This window comes from Pelodiscus sinensis, chromosome 1, assembly GCF_052426305.1.
Source record: "Pelodiscus sinensis isolate ZL-2025 chromosome 1, ASM5242630v1, whole genome shotgun sequence".
Lineage (NCBI taxonomy): Eukaryota > Metazoa > Chordata > Testudines > Trionychidae > Pelodiscus > Pelodiscus sinensis.
Genome location: NC_143052.1, coordinates 195,226,654 through 195,246,050, shown reverse-complemented (window position 1 = coordinate 195,246,050; position 19,397 = coordinate 195,226,654). Strand labels below are relative to the sequence as shown.

At 45.3% G+C, this 19,397-nt stretch overlaps 1 protein-coding gene across 2 annotated transcripts; it reads right to left on the bottom strand.

Annotated features, from left to right (window-relative positions):
* Positions 1-8,937: 8,937 nt before the first annotated feature.
* LOC149525689 (uncharacterized) lies at positions 8,938-17,412 on the bottom strand. Of its 2 annotated transcripts, none has more exons than XR_016348068.1 (3): positions 15,520-15,693; positions 13,580-13,778; positions 8,938-11,681 (listed from the first exon to the last, which is right to left on the bottom strand). XR_016348068.1 is itself a non-coding variant. In XM_089774134.1 (3 exons), exons 1-3 carry the CDS (start codon positions 17,375-17,377, stop codon positions 11,491-11,493), a joined length of 465 nt encoding a protein of 154 aa, XP_089630260.1. In that variant the 5' UTR covers positions 17,378-17,412; the 3' UTR covers positions 8,938-11,490. The 2 variants fall into 2 exon arrangements, 1 of the variants encoding a protein (XP_089630260.1); XM_089774134.1 differs by lacking the exon at positions 15,520-15,693 and adding an exon at positions 17,303-17,412.
* Between the last annotated feature and the right edge of the window lie 1,985 nt (positions 17,413-19,397).

Sequence of the window (19,397 nt, the reverse complement as noted above, 5' to 3'; positions counted from 1 at the left end):
CTAGACTGGCAATATTTTGCGCAAAAACTTGCCAGCTGTCTACACTGGCCGCTTGAATTTGCACAAGAACACTGATGTTCTAATGTAAGAATTCAGTGCTTCTTGCACTAATACTTTGCCGCTCCCACTCAGGGACAAGGCCTCTTGCGCAAGAATACTTGCGCAAGAGGGCCAGTGTAAACAGGCACCTTAATTTTTTGCGCAAGAAAGCCCGATAGCTAAAATGGCCATCGGAGCTTTCTTGCGCAAAAGCGCGTCTATACCGGTCACGGATACTTTTACGCAACAGCACTTTTTGCGCAAAAGCATCAGTGCCAATGTAGATGCTCTTTTGTGGAAATACTTTTAACGGAAAAACTTTTCCGTTAAAAGTATTTCCATAAAATCATGCCAGTCTAGACGCAGCCATATATATGTTCTTTCTCCACCCTTTGTTCTTCAGCTAACATATTGGATTGTGGTAATGCAAGAATCAGCCAATTTATCTTTTATTTTTCAAGTATTTTTAGCTATCCTACCCTCTTCTTATAAACAAGGCTGCTAGAGAGTAGGAAAAAAGAGGCAGTTTGCTCTGGGCTGTACGTATGAGAGGGCCCTCACACTGAGTGACATTGAGGCCTGGTGCACACTTGAGAGGTGTTGCATCCCAGCATGCCAAATTGCAATACTACTGGCTCATGATCCAGGGGCAGCCAAACCTGAGTGGTGTTGCCACACTGTGCATCAGGTCACAACACCCAAAGTGGGGAGCCAGGTCCAGCCCCGCAAGATAGGAGACAGGTGCTATGGGTTGAGTGCAAGGCAGAATCCCCAAACCTCCACCTTCCAGACCACTCCAGGGCCTCTTTTTTGTGGTGTTTTTTGAAGGAAGGGAGAATTTGGGTTTTGCCCTGGTCCATCCTGTACTGCCTTATCAGCAGATCCCAGGACAAGAAGAGAAAGCAAGCAAGGAAGCAGGATCGGATTCCTTATCAGCATCAGTTTGACTAAGTGGACAGCACTTTCACTTCTGTATAAGAAAACAATGGATTTCAGTCCTGCTCCAGCAATTAGGTTTGTAGCCAGTACAGTGAATTGGATAAGATCTTAACCCTTCTTTAGTGGCTATCAGAGTGGAAGTTAAAAGTCTATCAGTCCTCAACATTGTAATGTCTGTCCCAACGTGCATTTGAAAATAGCAGGGAACAATTCCTGGGGAAAAAGCCCTGGAAAGGTCATTGAATGTAAGCTGCAAGATGAAGTGGGAAATATTTCTTCCTCAAAACTAAGACATCAGCATGTGATTTTTGACAACTTGTGAATGGAATAAAATCATCATATTACTTTTAAAAGAGGCCTGCAATTTTTTTATCTATATTTTCTCAGCTGCAGCAGTTCATGCTGCATTCTCACGTAACTGAGTTAAGAAATCCCCAACCTACATATGTCAGCCCCTAATGACTAATATCAGCATAGAACATACTAGATTATAATGCAAGTGAGAACAAGTCATTAGAGTGAGTCTGAACAATGGAATAACAAATAGAGGCACAAATGGGGGGTATGATGAGGTATAAATACCCACTTACTAGTCAGGAATGGGAAGCAGAAATCCCACTCTTCAGACCAGACTGGGTATGCTCCAAATGCTTCATTAGTATAATGGAGAGCCGCCCAGCTCGTTCTGGGCTGATTGTTGGAGAAGATGGACACTCAGTGGAGGCTTTAGCCCCTGACTACAGGAACCAGAAAGTTTGAGGCCCAGACTGAAGACCAGATGCCCACAGTTAGTTGTCAGGAGTCAAAGACCCAACAAGGTACCTACGGCAAGGACCTGGTAGAGAGGGAGGGACTGGGTCCAATTAACCTCCCCCTCACCACCACCCAGCCTAGGAAGTAGCCCACTTCTCTGACTGTGGTAATGAAGCTGCATAGCCCTGACCCCACAGGCAGCTGTACTGATGCTGGCTATTAGCCTAACTGCTCTGAATCCAAAGGCCATCCTTTTGAATCTGCCCATTGTGCTTTATCGTGGAGAGGCCCAAAGTCGAGCAGACTGTAACTGCAGTGTCAGCACACCCATCGTCCACTTCAACAGGAGACAAGGCATACTGTCGCCTGATTTAAGAAGGGTAAATATTATTAATTTAGATAGGTTGGGTTGTGGGCTCACCCACTGAACTGATCAGAAGATAATAAGGTTCTTGTCCCAGAATCAGGCTACACAGAATATATATAATATGGCCTTCGGTGGGGTGGGACATGACAGGAAGTTCACGCTAAGACAAAATAGTTTAAAACTTTATTAAACTATATGGAATAGAAATCAAATAGCAATTTGAGTACTAAAATAAATCAGGGTTACAAATGCAGTATTATTAGTCTAAAGATACATGTGGTATTATTTCTATAAGTGGTAGTTAATATATTTAAACCTGATCTTGATAAACTGATAATAAGAAATGAAGGATGGTGTGGCAGTCTCCAGGGCGCGAGCACCCCGCCCGAGTCCAGGATGAGGGCCTCGCGAGCCCAACCGCCGACTGTCTCCCATGCCTCCTTTATGACAGTCCCTTACAGGGTTCCACACCACTATTACCCCGGGACTCTCGTACTGCCCCTTAGATACCTCCTGGTCAGCTCTTTACAGAGAAGGGGGGGAGACCCGGGCCCTCCCTCTCCACCAGGTCCCAGCCAGGGGCCCTAAGTGCAGGGTCGATGCCTCCCTGCATGGCTGATAGGGTGTGCTCCCAAAACACGTCAGCCCATGGACACCACAAAGACCCTGCCCTGGGCTGCTTCCTTCCCTTCCACTGATCCCTGGGTGGTAGCCTCCAGTTCCTCAGTGCCTACCATGGTTCCAGGTGCCGGGTCCTCGCTCTGTCCTCCGGCACCTCTCCCGGAGTCTCTCTCACTGGCAACGTTCCTCACCTGGGGCTCACTGCTCTCCCTCCGAGGATGCCCAGCTGTTCCCCGTCTCCAATGCCAGCAGGGCTTTTGAAGCGGCCCGCTGGCCGTGACACTGTTCAGCGGCCCCACCCACTCCATGATGCGAGGCCTTCCTCCGTCACTTAGGGTACGTCTAAACTACATGCCTCCGTCGATGGAGGCATGTAGATTAGACAGATCAGCAGAGGGAAATGAAGCCGCGATTAAAATAATCGCGGCTTCATTTAAATTTAAATGGCTGCCCCGCTCTGCTGATCAGCTGTTTGTCGGCAGATCGGGGCAGTCTGGACGCGCCGCGTCGACAAAGAAGCCTTTCTTGATCGGCACAGGTATGCCTCGTGAAACCAGGTTTACCTGTGCCGATCAAGAAAGGCTTCTTTGTCGACGCGGCGCGTCCAGACTGTCCCGATCTGCCGACAAACAGCTGATCGGCAGAGCGGGGCAGCCATTTAAATTTAAATGAAGCTGCGATTATTTTAATTGCGGCTTCATTTCCCTCTGCCGATCTGTCTAATCTACATGCCTCCGTCGACGGAGGCATGTAGTCTAGACACACCCTTATAGGCAGCCACCCACCGCCTCGGCTCAGTCCGGCAGTAAGCCTGCGCAGCTCACTGTACCCCCCTCTGGCCGGCGTGCGGGCCATCGGTGGCCCTTCACAGACGGGCTTTGCCACTGTTATACCATGACAGTTCAGGTCCAGGTTTCTCACTTCTCCAATGGAAGGTGCAGAAGCTAATGCTAACAGCTTGTTGAAGATAGCTTTATTTATTTACCTGACTGATTTAAATCTAGATTAAACTAAGAGACTATTAGAAAGACAAAGTTTAGAGACTAATCTTAATTCTGCCTGCTCTTCTTTCTTTCTTCTTTTCCCTAACTTCTCCCTCTCCAAGCTAGCTAAAAGCTCCAGGCAGCCTGATTTATATGCCTAGGTGTTCAGGCCCTCTTTCTATACCCAAATTTAACTTCCTCACCCACAAATTGTTAGGGTACACTTAGTCCAAAGACTGAACACATAAGACAAGTTTGTACATATTGATGACATGTACGCACATATTAATGATACTAGATCGGTCTCACCTATGTTGTTTCTGTTCTTGAAAAATGTATTATATTTGTTAAACTTGTTAAGTTTTTGGGTATTCTTGGAAGCCCTCATACCACAAGAAGTTGCTCTATTTTACCAATGTTTATCCAGGAGAAAAAACCTGAATATATGAAAGTTCTCTTTGCTATCTGGGTGAAAGGTCCCAGACAAAAATACTAACTTTGCCTTAGCTTAGTGCTGTAGGTTACAATGCATACACTGCTGCAGCGGGGTTAAACCAAGACTGATCTGAAACCTCTTTTAGCCTAGCTGTTGTGGGACTCTCAGCACATATTGCTAGATCTGAGGGAATTTTCTGCAAACAGTTTGTAGGACACCTTTTTAGAGGTGTGTAAAGGGCTGGCACTCACCTCACATACTCATCCCCCCATCTGACTGCCTGCGCTCTGTGCCATGCTGAAAGCCTCTTTGGCAACTCGGCCTTCCAGCCAAGTCACTCTTGGTGAACTTCGACCCCTTTCGGAATACATACTTAACAGAGGCCCATCCCAGTGCCCCATGTAAAGTGTCTCAGTTCAGTTTGTTCTCTCAGTTCATTCTCCCCACTCTAATCTAGAATGGTGCTTCCAGTGCTCCTCCTCCTCCAGACAACTCCCTTGCCCTTACCCTAGGGCAGGCTGCGTAGCCTCATGCCTGGGGGGGCGGATGCAGCCCCCAGATTGCCTGGATTTGACCCCCAAGGCTCAGCCTACGCCCCACAGCATTAGGGGCCTGTGCTGGCGCTTCATCCCCATTCCCCTCCCCCCGCCAACACTACCCTACCGCAATGCTGGACCACACAAAATCTACTAGGCTGGGCCACCCTACGCTCTGGTGGGCAAGGGGGATGTGGAGAATGTCTTTCTGTGGCCCCTGACCCAAAAAGTTTTCCATCCCTGCCTTAGGGCTTTTTCTCTCAGCAACTCTCCACTGGGAGCTGTCCATTGTACTTCCACTCTCACAGGGTATGTCTACACTACGCCCCTAGTTCGAACTGGGGGGGGGGGTAATGTAGTCATATGGAGTTGCAAATGAAGCCCGGGATTTGAATTTCCCGGGCTTCATTTGCATAAAGCCAGCCGGCATTTAAAAATGGCGCCGGCCGGCTTTATGCAAATGAAGCCCGGGAAATTCAAATCCCGGGCTTCATTTGCAACTCCGTATGACTACATTACCCCCCCCCCCCAGTTCGAACTAGGGGCGTAGTGTAGACATACCCTCAGCTAGCTAGTTACCCCTGGTCTCTCTCCTTCAGGGATCCACTGCAATTGAACTGCTGCTGAGGTTTGCAGCTCTTTTTGTAGGCCTCCCTGGCCCCCGATTGGCCAGTTTCTTATGTCGCCACTCTAGCCTCCTAGAAGACTTACCAGTGGCCCCTTTTGGACTCAGGGCCTGGTCCGCCTTGTTACAAAAAGTCTTTTTATTGTCTTCATGTAATGAAATAAAAAACAATAACCTAATTTACTCCTCTGAAAGTAGGGTACTACTGAAAATGAGGTAAGTGAGAGCCAAAAAAAAAAATGAAAAACCAGACATAGGCAGTCCTGTGTTGTTCTAATAACACTCTTACCACAGAACAAAATACACAAGAGTAGGGCATTTAGTTATATTGTCCATTCCTTTAGCAGTGCTGAATCACTTGCTAGAATCAAGATGTAGGATTATACAGGTTATACCTAAAAAATCTGGCACTCTTTAGTCCAGCAACATCTGTGGTCCAACAGAACCACAGATGCTCCTGGACTAGAGAGCCCAGGAGCCTAAGAGCAGTAGGGTCAGCCAGGTAGGTCAGAATCCCTCTTCTTCACTGGATGAGACCTTGAATTCCTGGAGACTACATTTTGTATTTTCAAAATGACATTCATGGGCAGGGGGTATAAAAGGTAAGGGGAAGCAACGCCTTTCCTAGGTCTTAGTGCTCAACCTCTCCCCTTTTTCTATTCCTTTTTTGGCCTTGCATGCTCCCATTGCAGGCTGTTTCTGCCTAGGGAGTCTTCCCCCTGGAGTGGATCTAGTAACTTAAAAGTGAAAAATCTTCCATCCTGCCAGACCTATTAGCATAACACTGAACATGTGAAAGAGCCATTAAGTGGTAATGAAGCCATTTAACAACTGTACATACTGTCAGTGTGAAGTCTGGCCTTCTCTGTCCATAATAGTTATAACATGGGCAACAGCAGTGCAAACATCCCCAAGCAGTCTATCCACAGTGTCCCCTCCCTCCATATTGAGGTACCATATGAGAAAGTGCAGAGGTTGTTCCTTTTCCTTGCCCTTTAAAACCATCTCTCCACCAAGGCTGTCCTGTTTCCAGCTGAGGCGGAGATTTGTCATATGAGTGCTAAAAAGGTCACCTACTCATATTAACTTTTTTTGGAACATGGATTGTAAATGTAAAGCTTTGTCAGGGGTAACTATGTCACTCACAAAACAATTTTCTTCACATGAAGTGAAAAGCCAGGCAGCTCTGATTAGGACCTATTTTGAGAGACAAAGTGGTACTTAGGCATTGTGATGAATTTCACTCATGTGGAGCAAGTTCCCCACACTTGTTACATTTCTAAAACACTTGGCTGTAATTGCTGTGGGCTGAAATAGATAGAGACAGCAGCACCCAGTGGAAGCTGCAGGCATGTACTACATTCTCCATCTACTCTGACATTTATAAGCTGCATGGTTTTCAATTCTGCGTCTAATTGAGATGTTAAAAAGATGTCCAGAACTTCATTGTAGTGACTGAGAAGTTGATCCAATCTCAACCTTCTTACACAATGTTCGTATTTTGCAAAAAAAAAAAAATAATGAAAAATTGTATTAATGTGTGTGACGGGGCACCTGCTCCACACTGGCCCTTTAAGGGTAAAACCCAGGCCTGGGAAAGTGTTGAGAGCAAAGCCTACAGCTGAGGTGGATACTCAGGGGCAGATGATCATTTTGCGGGGCCCAGGGCAGCCCAATTTCACGGGGCCCCCTTTGCCATGGTGCATGCGCGGGGCTTCTTGAAGCACGGGGTCCGGGGCGGCCGTCCTGCTCGCCCTGCCCTATATCCGCCCCTGTGGATACTGTCAATTAGGGCCGAGCTGGGGGCTGTATAAATAAGGGCTTTGGGAGGGAGGTGGGCAGAGAGGCATTCTTGCTCTAGCTGGGGAGTAGGAGGGACCTGGCTGTCAGGGAAGCTGGAGTTGTCCTGAGCTAGAGCAGTGCTGGGAAAAGGTAGACAATGCTAGGGAGTTCCCGCCTGACCCCACTCCCAGGCTGCAGGGCCTGAGGCAAGGCCTGAGTGTATTAAGGCTGTAAGGAAACCGCCAGGCTAGGAAGAGGCAGCAGGTCCACACCCCCTTTCCAGTCACGAGTGGCCATTTCAGACTGCAGTTAGCCCCTGAGGTAAGGGGCTAGATGATAAGTGGCAGTGGGTCACTGAGGCAAGGTGGTAGGGAATAGGGGAATTGGGGGTTCCTAGGAAGGGGAGGACCCCTGAGTGAAGAGACATGGGACTGCTGATAAATCTCCTGGAAGGGGGATGAGGGACAATTGTATTGGGCACTGCTGGAGGGCAGTATCCTGAAGAGGACACCGTGGTCTGGAAGTGATGCGAGTCCAGAACTGGAGTAAGGACATGGGGAGATACCAGCCAAAGGGAGGTGCCCTATGAACTGTTGAGAACTAATTCCCACTGCTATTGGCAAGGAGGTGCCATGGCGGTTAGTTGCACCCCCTTGATAATGTGCTATAAACAGTGACTTTGAAGTGCAGCTTTTTCAAAGGACTGTCAAAAGGATTTTAACAATATGTGCTCTCTGTGCATGAGTAATATAGAATCACAATCACACCGATTGTCATTGCAGTGACTCAAGCCAACCTAGAAACTTAGCACGGCTGGAACAAGCAACACGGAATCACACTTGATGGAGAATCTGAAGTCTGGCCCATCACAATACCAAATATGGAAGACTGTATTTCTGTTGTGTTTCAGCAACATGGATGCTATGATACTAAAGAAGACACACAGCTTCCAATGGTTGAATGCACTGCATTGATGTGTTGATGAAAGCTAACAGAATAGGTATTGATTTGTTTACCCAGAAATTTGTCATGTCCTAAGATAACCCAGCTTTCAGGAATGAGGTTAAAGATGGTATACATATGTCTCCCCACCAGAGAAGGTTGTATGCCTTTTTGGAAGAGGAAGGAAATGTAGCCTTCCCAGCCCACAGAACATAGGAATGGGAACATCAAATCCTATGGTAGTCTGGCCATTTCTGTGCTGTTTCTCTGGACTACCGCTTTTGGCTGACTGCATGAATCTTATTGGCAGGTGCCCCATGGGTGCAGAACCCTTTCTCACTGAGGAGGGGGAAGGTGTAGAGCAGTGGTCCCCAACGCTGGGGCATTTATGTGCACCCGCCTAGTGACCAGGGCCGGCCCGAGCCATTCTTGCGCCCCGGGCACATGGCGCATGCACAATGCCGCCCCCAGGCACGCGGTGAATGCGCATCCCTGCCCCCGCCCAGCCCGGCAGCCCCAAAAAGTTGGGGATCACTGGAGCAGAGCCTAACAACCTGCTTGAAATTCAAGAGAAGATTCCCTACTTCTGGAAAGGAGAACAGGGGCTTATCCTTTACTTGCCCCCTAGCAGTTCCTGAAGCCTGGACTTCACAGTACATCTGCAAGAGGGGTTTCAACAAAGCTGAGGGGAATAGAGCCAGATCCACCAGACCTGAGTCCCTCTGCCTATACAATTGGTGGAGCTAACCTTGCTCTGAGATACAGCATCTCTGCATCTGCTGAACTAAGCCTTGCCAACTTGGCTCTGCTGCTACTTAATCGTTTTAATCAAAACATAAACATGTTTCCAAAAAAATAACTTCCCCAAAATTGTGCTTCAAAATAATAGTAACAAACCACTTAGAAATGCAAAATTGTAAAAATAGTATATTTATTGGCAACATATTTCTGGAAAGTATTTAAAATACCAGATCTTAGCATATTGTACATACAGATTATCATAGAATTCTCACTTCTTATATTACAGTAGAACCCAGCTGTACACAATCATTACATCAGTTATAGCTTCCAAAAATACCAGAAAAACTTAACTAAGAGTCACATCAATTATTATTAATACCATATTTTAAAAATAAAGGAAACAACATTAATAGCAGCCACTGACCTTCATTTGTATTTGCAAAGCATAATACTCCAGTGAGACTGTATTTACTGATAGAAGGGATGGCTATGTGCACATTTAGAAATGATTCATGAGCGTAGCACTTCATCAGGGTTATAAAGCATGTACAATAGTGGCCATGTCACTACATCTTCTTCTGTGGGGCAGAATTGTGTGTCAGCTCGAGCTGAGAGCAGTGTAAGTATTCTGACCCCCGGATGTTCAGAAAGGACTTGTGCCTCATGAGCACAAATCCCCGTCACAGATCCCTGCAAATATTAGTCCTGCCAGGAGCACAAAATATTGACACAAATTTGTGCACAAAGGTGCAGCAAACCTGCAGCCGTCTCTTTGTGACCACCATGGCCCATTCTGGAATGCCAGAGGGCTGCTAATCTAGGGAGGGCCTGATGAGTGACCTCTTGGAAGGGTGGTACAGCCTGTGTGCTGGGCTGCAAAGTCCAAGAGGTTGTGGACAAGTTTACCCAGCATGTTGGCATGAGTAGGAGTGAGCCTCCCAGTCCAGGTGGACAGACTTGGGCTTACAAGGTTCACTCTTCTTGCTCTCTAAAATAGCAGTGTGGACAGCTCTTTGAAGTTGCAGCTTGAACCTTGAAGCCCATGCTCCTCCAGCACACAGGCTCTAGCCTGAACTGCAGCTTCCAAGTGCTCTCTATACAGCAAGGTTTAGATCTTCACAATGCTGTGAAGCGGTATCCATACAGGTATGACCCTACATTTGGCCAATTGCATCTTGGTTTTATCACGAGACCTGCTAGTAGTGAAACAGCACAGAGACGCCAAATTGCCTTGGGATCTGACCTTGCAGAAGGGAACTGACTGTGCCCAGGTACAAGAGTAGGAATAAGGGTGCTGTCCCTATGGCCTGGGGTTTTCAGAAAGGCAATCAGCCCCCTAAAGTCCATCTGGGGAACTGCAGTATCAGACCTTCTAACTGTAGGCTGTACTCAAAAGATATGATTTAGCCTGTAAAAGAATAGGCTCTGGGCTGTTATAGAGCAATACACTACATTCTTTCTTAACTGACTGATAACTTCTAAATTGAAGTCAGACCCAATTATTCAGAAATTTCATGCCATCAGTATTTTATAGTAACAGGGATTCAGTAACGAATCATAGAACTGGCAGTTGGCTCATAGACAAAAGAAATACAGATACAAACAAAATTATCTATCTGAACTACACAAATCATAGTGGAATCATTATTATTACTATTTATTAATATGCTCAGTGCTGTAAAATACACAAAAAATGAAGACAAGCCCTGTTCCAAAGAGCTTACAATCTAGGTGTGATGAAGATAAGGAAAATTCTGTAAAATATTTTATGACTATAAAATATACAGGGTTTGATTTAATGCCTAGTGAAATCCCTGAGTTTTGACATTGACTTCAATGGGTTTTGGATCAGGCTTATCAAGAGCAAAGTGAAAAATGAGTATATGTCAGATTTTAGTCTAATAATTTCTAATAGGTAAAAATGGATGAATTAATCTGTTCCTCCCCAAATTATCTTCCTTCCCTTTCAATGATATGTTAAAACTTTACCTTTAGCAGTTTCTTTGTAGCTCACACATAAAAGTCTGTTTGAATCAACAGTATATAGTATTTTATATGGTTACTGCAAACTATTTGTGCTAAATTTGTCAAAATGAAAGAAGATCATCATGGAGTAGTATAGCGTATTCCTATGTATAAGTTTACTTGAGAGGCACATAAGACATGGCAGTACACGCCAACCTACACTTTGTATAAGTGAATTTGTGTGATGTGTTAAAACTAAATGAATATAATAAAGGAACAGGTAAACAGGAACAGAGTCAAGTTCTTCCAGTGGATGCATACATACAGTTCTCTTGAAGTCGGGTATTTCCAAGATCAAAATATGGACCAGAAGATCAGTCTTCATCATATTCCCATTTAAGATAATGGGAATTTTGATGGTTGTTTCTGTAGAAGCATCAACTCCTTTCTGTTTATAACTTTAACACCACATAGCTAAACTATAGCTGCCATGCATAGCTATTTCTTTTCCTTACGTCTAGCTAAAAGTTCTGCCAAAGACTTCTCAGGGTAAGTCACTTAGTCTCTCTGTGGCTCATTCTTCTTTAATAAAATGATGACAATAGCACTGCCTTAAGATTGAGGCAGTCAGACACAACGGTAAAAGGGGGCACAGAGTGACATAGAAGTACTTCAGATAAAACAGGAGATTTAATAGAGAAATGTTAATGTATTTTAAGGTTGCAAGTGAGGTCCATTTTTTTGTAAGTCAGAGGGACAGCTTATAAGTATTTGTAGGCAAAATTTCCCAAAAGCCCTTTAGGTTCAACCCAATATTGACCGGATGTACACCTCATCCAAAGATATGCTGACAGTATCAACAAAGCAAGTATGAATGCGACTCCAAACAGAACGCCCAGGACAATCACTGCATTTCTCCAGGCCAGATTTACTTCAGAAGATGTAGGGATTGCTGTAAATGGAAAATATATTTGAGAATTGCCATCCTGAAATGCCAAAATGTGAAACCTTTGGAAAGCATGATGCCTTAAGTGTAGCTGCATTCAATGTCTAACGTCAGACACTTAGAAACTGAGCCGATGTTAAATACTGCGGTGTTCATTCCCATTTTGGGGAACCAAACTGTGGGCAGCTCTGGCACAAGAGTGTCGGCTGACATAACATGCAAGAAGCCTCCCCACCTTAAATGGCTGCACAATAGCAATCACTGAGGTGTATGGCATGCAAGCACTGCTTGCTTCCACTGCTCCTGGGGAACAAGGTGCCAAGAAGGGAGCACAGAGGTAGAAGGACACAGGGAACATGCAAACCCATAGAGCAGAGTCAGCGTAACAAGGGGAGCAATATTCTGCATTCAAATAATTGGAGCCGATTGCACACTGTGCGCCCACAGGGTTATGCCTATGTTCTTAATGACGCTCCCATGGCCATGCCGCTCTGCTTTGCTCCCTCCCCAGAGCTGTGACAGACATGCCTGGATCCAGCCCTTGTATTCAATGCAAAATGTGCACATGCTGTCCCACATTCAATGTAGGCAGTAGGAGTCTTTTCACTGATTTTAATGGAGTTACTTCAGGTCTACAGAGGCAAATTCAGAGATGAGTCTAAGTGAGCTAAAAGAAAGCCTAAAGTTAATGTAACCTACTGCTTCTGCTAGATTCTTCAACGCTTATCTTACACCACGTAGGGGTCAGCCATGTAATGCTGGTGGCCGCTCACGTGAGCTGTTTTGTTCCCTCCAGTAGAACTGCTCTCATAAGGATGTACTTACCAGGCTAAGGAAGGGTTTTGAGACCTATACATGCTTCATACGCAGCGTCTCAGTTTTGAGTACTAGAAAGGGAGAGCAGTGGCTGGGAAGCCGCTCAGGGGGGTCACACACCATGGACCAAATACAGCAACTCCTCATGCCCCCTTCCACCCTAAGCCAACTGTCTGTAGGACCAGCCTGGCTGGTGCAGAGCTGGCAAGAAGTGTTTCCTTCCTAGCATGTGAAGAGAACCAGGATTTGCCCTGTAGATCTCTAAATAGAAGAATGTCCCCCAGAATATTCTACTTTCACACTGCTGTGGAGAGGCATGTGTGTTTGAAATGGAACAATAATCAACACTCCAGAGGAAACATGCCCAGGAAGAGGTACAGTGGAAGGGTGTGCAGGCTTCCCTGTCCCCCACCTCTCCCAGGCTGCCCTGAGCAGTGACTGCCACCCTCCTGGTCCTGTCTGAGGGAGCAGAGTGAGGCAGCCCCATGACCAGATCATGTTCCATACAGGAGGTAACAAGCTGAGGTACCCCTACCCCTGCCCCTGCTAGAGTCCTGGCTCTGCAGACTGGGAGGGAAGGCACTGCCTTGCCTGAAGCAGCAATAGGAAGGTGGAAGAAATGTGGCCCAGATGCTGGAGCTTTCTACAATGAGCAGGGGCACTAGGGCACCAGAGGCTGCAGGGACCTCCCTCTGCACTGCCTGGGCTGTGTCCCTCCTTGACACTAGGGCCTGAGATTGGCATGTCCCAGAAATTCCTTCCCTAGATACAGCCCTGAAAACCTGCCTGCAGCTGGCTCTGCCCTCTGTCACACTGAGCTGTGCCCACAGGGCATCCTGCACACTTGCCATCTTCATTCTCCCAGGACAGAAGCCCTCCTGAAGAGGGGACCTTTCCTTAGGCTCCCTCCTTAGGAAAATTCTGGTTGTGCCCCTGCACTGGTGTGAGGTGTTTTTGGAAAGTTAGCATAAAGGATATGCACCTTTTAGAAGGAAGGATTTGTTTTTCACCATTTCTGTGCAGTGCATGAGATTAGATGCTTTCAGATCCCTATGCCATAACTAATAAAATGTGTTAAGAGTACTTACGCTCTACGATTACTTCAGTTTCACCAGCAAACACAGTCTTTACTATTTCGCTTAAATGTTTTTGAAAAGTAATTTTATCAATGGACTGTTGTCCTTGTAGCAGAGAAACAAAATAGGCAATCACACTCCCATTTCTGAATCCAACCACTACGATATCAAAGCTGTCGTCTTTCAGGATAATTCGCATTTGTTTAACAACCTGGAAAAATGGAAACCAACATTTGTTCCAAAATACCAAGAGGGAGAGCAAGAATTACTAGATACATATACCAGTGAATTTAATTTTTGCGCACATCACCCTTTTAAGGCAATATTTTAGAACAAAAAATATTGACTAAAGAAAATGGGTTTTTCTATAGCTCCAAATATTTATTCAGAAAAGGCTTTCTTGAAGATGTGCGGTACATAATTTAAAGTATGAAATAAGACCTCAAGTTTTGGAGTAGCAATCTATAGTTAGCCATCAGTTGGGAATTTGTATGCATTAACTATCCTTCACTTTCTACCACATATATATTAGAACTCAACAGCACCTTACTGTTATATTTACAAGGCATATAATATTTCTAAAGTTATTTTTAGGGTCCCTTCAGCCTTATTAACTAGTATACCTTGACTTCAAGTATGCTTTTCCCATGTGTACACACATCCAATAGCACAAGTTGGAAATAGGCATTTAAAATGGATATGATGTTGCTATTAGTCTAGATAAATAGCATATATAACTTATACAGTATTTTGCACTTTGTTTCACTGTGGTATAATCAAAAGCCTGACATTTCAGAATGACTGTGCAAAGAAGAGACGAGGAAAAATTCTTGTCACAACCACTTCAGTGTAAATCAAACAAAACTCATTGGCTTTATTGGAATAACTCCAGATTTACGCTTGTGTATCTCAAAATGCAATTTGGCCCAGTATTTCCCAATGAATAGAGGAAAAATACTGGTAGTTCCCTCCCTTCTAGGTAGGCCTGGTCAAAAATTGCAGTCAAAGCTCTTGATTAAGGAAAATGTTTCAAAGTATCAGCTTTCCATGGAGAATTTTGATTTTTCATAAAAAAAAATCAAATACCTAAATAACATTTTTAAAATATGGAAATGCTTCTGTAGTGCCAACTGGAAGTTGCTTCGTATCTCTGTTTTCCTTTATGAGCTAGGGTCCCCGGCTGCACTATATGGTATATGATGCACCATGGCCAGAGACTCCCATAATGCACTTCTTTCCAGCTCCTAGATCATCATGGGACATGTAGTTCCCCCAAAGACCATAGAGGACAACGGGAGCATGCGGAACCTGACTATATTTCCCAGGAGGCACCATGACAGCATTTTCAAGCCAAAATATTTCACCTTTTTGATAAATTATGGACAGAAATAGAAAACATTTGTGACTTAAGAGGAGCTTCATTCCTCAGCTCTGCCTCTGTCTAATAATAATGACAATAATCACTATAACCTTGAGCAAGTCACAGAAGACTTGATCCAAAAATCACTGAAATTTGTCAAAAGACTGCCATTGAATTTAGTGAACATTTGAACAGGCCCTTTAATCTAACTTTTAAAAGTCAAGTTTACCCCTCTCTACAATGGGGATGCTAATAATAACATTGTATTAATGTTCAGCTGATGTGGTAAAAGGGAATTAGTTACTGCTTGTAAAATACTTAGACGTTCTTGGGTTAAAGCTGCAGTAGACATGTTAAGAATTTTTTTTATTTATTATTCAAATCATTGACAGACTATCCCAACCTTGCAATATTTTCACTCTGCCAGCTGGCTCAGGCATGTAAGTCTTTTTGACAGGCGAGTAAATTATCATTAGTTCTTTTCATTCTCATCCTGGCAAAGTAGAATAGGTTTCTTTTTACCTATTTGATACATTTTTCATGACAATTTTGCTCTGCAATTCTATGCTATGTAGTGTTTCTGAACTCCCACCTGTGTCGGGGAAGACGCTCCCCGCACTAACGTCCGCGCCCTTGCCGAGGCGCCAGGCGACGCGGCCGGGCGGTGCCCTGGGGAGAGCGGCCGGCAGGAGGTGAGGCCGCTGAGCAGGGAGGCAGCCGGGCAGGCACACATGGCGGAAGGCGTGCCGCCCACGGCGGGCGATAGGACCCGGGAGGAGGTGGATGGGAGGCAGGGGGCAGAGCGGCACATCTCAGGCATTCCGGCTCATAAAGGGGAGGATCTGGAAGGGGAGGAGGCTGGCGGCATTCCCTCTATCCCGCAGGCAACCTCAGGAGCAGCAATGCCGGAGAGCCGGAGGGGGAGCGCGGACCTCCTCCGGCCCAGCCCCAGAGCGGGATGACCCACCCCCGGGACCCAAGGACGGGTGCAGGCGGCGGACGACCCCGACCCCCCCGCTTGAGGAGCGCCAAGGGCCGAGTTCGCCGGAGGACAAACCCCCGCCACCGGCCCGTGAGTGGGGCCGAGGGTTGAGAGCCCTCCCCTTCCCCGGCTGAGAGCAAGCCAGGGCGCAGCGGCCACTGCAAGAGGGGCAGAGATTGAGGGGAAAGAGGCACAGGCGAGCGGAGAAACGGGGAGGGAGAGGAATTATTTAAGCTTAATACCAATGTGGACACAAGAACAAATGGATAGAAGCTGGCTAGTAGGAAGTTTAGACTTGAGATTAGACGAAGGTTTCTAACCATTAGAGGAGTGAGGTTCTGGAACGGCCTTCCAAGGGAAGTAGTGGGGGCAAAAGAGCTATCTGGTTTCAAGATTAAACTAGATGGTTTATGAAGGGGATGGTTTATGAGATAACATGATCTTGGTAACTAATTGACCATTCATTATCAGTGGGAAATAGGTGAATGGAGAAAAGATAGGAATTACTAGAGAACTTTCTGGGTGTCTGGCTGATGAGTCTTGCCCACATGCTCAGGGTTTAGCTAATCGCCATATTTGGGGTCGGGAAGGAATTTTCCTCCAGGGTAGATTGGCAGAGGCCCTGGAGGTTTTTTGCCTTCCTCTGTAGCATTGGGCACAGATCACAGCTAGAGGATTCTCTGCATATTGGGGTCTTCAAAGTATTTGAAGGCTTCAATATCTGAGATATAGGTGAGAGGATTATTCTGGGAGGGGTGGGTGAGATTCTGTGGCCTGCACTGTGCAGGGGGTCAGACTAGATGATCATAATGGTCCCTTCTGACCTTAAAGTCCATGAGTCTATGAGTCTATGGGGTGGCCCCAAACCCCACGCCCGCTTATCTTGCCACACCAACCTCCCTCCAGAATTCCACCAGAACTCGCTCCAGTCCCTCAACTGCCAGCATCAGGGACCTACCATGAGTTACAGTGTTCTACTGGAATTATTCAAAGCTCTGCATCTTACAAATGCGTGTTGCAGTATGACTTTAGAACTCTACAGTAACTACTCCTTTTTTAGGCATTTATCTAACAGGAATGAAAGTAAACAAAAGGGATGAGGAATTCCCCTGCTTTTTATTTAAGACTTTTTAAAGTTCCCCTTATTAAATGTGGGACAACTGTGACCTACGCAGGCAGCAAAAAACTCCTTTTCAGCCCTTATTGTCCTTTTTAGGAACATGCTTTCTGTACTGCTTTTGCTGGATGAGCGATTTTTTCTGCTTAATCACATCAACATTTTTAGTAAGTTACCAACCTTTGTGAATGGCTCTGGGGTTCAAGAATGGCAAGGGAAGACAACTTATGAAATAACAGTATATTACAAAGTGCCCTAAGGAATATCATGACTTACGTCTGTTGTGATTTTCTGGGATAAATTCTGATAGATTTGACTTTCAGAGTTATAATATTCAGGAACAAACACCATGTCTTTGAATGAAATTTTGCAAGCAAAAGCTTGGTTACCTGTAGGAGAGAAAAAATGGTAATAGATTCAAATCATCCATGATCTTCAATCTATCACTTATGTCTTCTTGTTAGACTTACTTTCCTATCTCACATTCTTAATTTATTATATCCATTTTATTTTAAAATGTAAATTAATTAAATGAATTCATCAAGTATGTTCACAGAATATCATATTTCATGATCTTTTACTAGTATAATCCTCATCTCTCCCAAAACTTGTCCCACATGGCAATGGCTGCCATTTATTTATCATCCCTTGCTCTCATCTGTGCCATGTAGGGCCAATTTTACTGCTCCTACTAAACTCAATGGCAGCCCTTCCTTTGATTTTAGTGGGAGCAAGTTCAGGCTGTTAGATCTGGATCCTTCCAGCTGCACTCCATGCTAGGTGCTGAAAACCCTCAAATCCCTAAGCAGGAAAAACATGCTTTGAAAGCAATAGCCTTGTTTAAAAATGAAGGCTGAAGTTGAAAGTGAAGTTGGGTGGGGGGAACATTTGCAACTATAAGCCAAAGAAATGTGAGCTTTGAGTGCTAGTTGAATTCACACACCACAGTAGAGGACAAATTGAACACCAAAAATACTGGCTCCGTGTGGGATGTTACCAGTAATCAGAAATGAATCAGAAATGCTTAAAAACTTACTTGAGCAAATCCAATTTTTGGAGTTAAGACAGTCATTATTTTGTGTTGAGCAAAACTTTGTGCTGTTGAAGCAGAGAACAGGATCTGTAAAGTAAACAGCAAAACCAAGTTAAGCGATACACTTGGATACAGAAAGGAAATTCACTCCAGAGATTGAGGGCTATCGTAAGCTGTATATACCACATACACTCTCTGAGGGTATGTCTACACTACCCCGCTAGTTCGAACTAGCGGGGTAATGTAGGCATACCCTGAGGCTTTTAAGTGAGACAGAAATGGCATATATAGGCCTTGTGCTGGCCCGCCGCCCAGGTGTGAATTGCACCCAGTAGGAAATATGATGGGACTTTCCAGTGGAATTATATGTCTGCAAAGCACCTAGCATGCTTTTGAGAGGAATCCACCAGGATGTGTGTAAAATGGTTCTGTTCTTAATACAAAAAGTACAAGGGCTGAGGAACAAAATCCTCAGCCCCGCCTTCAGTAGCAGGTCTGGAGCCATTCCCACTGATGCTATCACAATGTATGTGGAGAGCAGCCGATACTCTTTCACCATTTCTTGGGAATATTATGTCTCAAAAACCAGGGCGCGTCTATTTTTTCTGGTGCATGAAAAGATGCAGCTGAATCCCTGAGGGCTGAATCTCTTCACTTTATGGTAAAGCCCACACAAGACAGCTAATAGGGGAGATAAGTTCTATGCAATTCCCCCTCAGAAACAAAAGACAGGACTATGCAGAACTTTAAAGACTAACAAGATGGTTTATTAGATGATGAGCTTTCGTGGGCCAGACCCACTTCCTCAGATCAAATTGTGGAAGAAAATTGGCACAACCATATATACCAAAAAAAGTGAACACATATAAAATAGAGAAATCAGATTTTAGAACAGAGGGGGGATGAGGGGAGGGGAGGGAAGGTTAATGTCTATGAGGTAATGATATTAGAGATGATAAAGTTTCACCCATATTTATTGACTGGACAGGTAGGATGAGCCATGAATCCCGACCTTAGGCTTTGTGGAGTCCCTGGAATGCATGCACCTCTTAAAGGAGCAGTGGGAAGGCAGGACCAGCCACATGGAGGCCCTGCTGGCTCCAGACACTGAAATTCCAATGGAGCAGTGTTGCCAGGGCTCCTGCAACTAGCAACAGTCCCCAGTACTCTTACCCATGTCTCATTAAAGAGAACTTCTTGCCATAAAGGGGATTCTGCAAAAAAGTTATTGCAGCCCAAGAACTTTTGTGGGGATTTGTGTGGGGGCAGAGCGGAGACCAATATATGTCTCCTTGCATCCATTCTCACTCAGTGCAGAGCTGCCCAGTCCCCTCCTCC

Coding starts and splice junctions, on each gene's coding strand:
- LOC149525689 (XM_089774134.1), bottom strand. CDS start 17,377: ATGGTGTTTGTTCCTGAATATTATAACTCTGAAAGTCAAATCTATCAG. Junction 13,779..17,302: donor CCCAGAAAATCACAACAGAC/GTAAGTCATGAT, acceptor CCATTTTTCCAG/GTTGTTAAACAAATGCGAAT. Junction 11,682..13,579: donor AACTGAAGTAATCGTAGAGC/GTAAGTACTCTT, acceptor TTCCATTTACAG/CAATCCCTACATCTTCTGAA.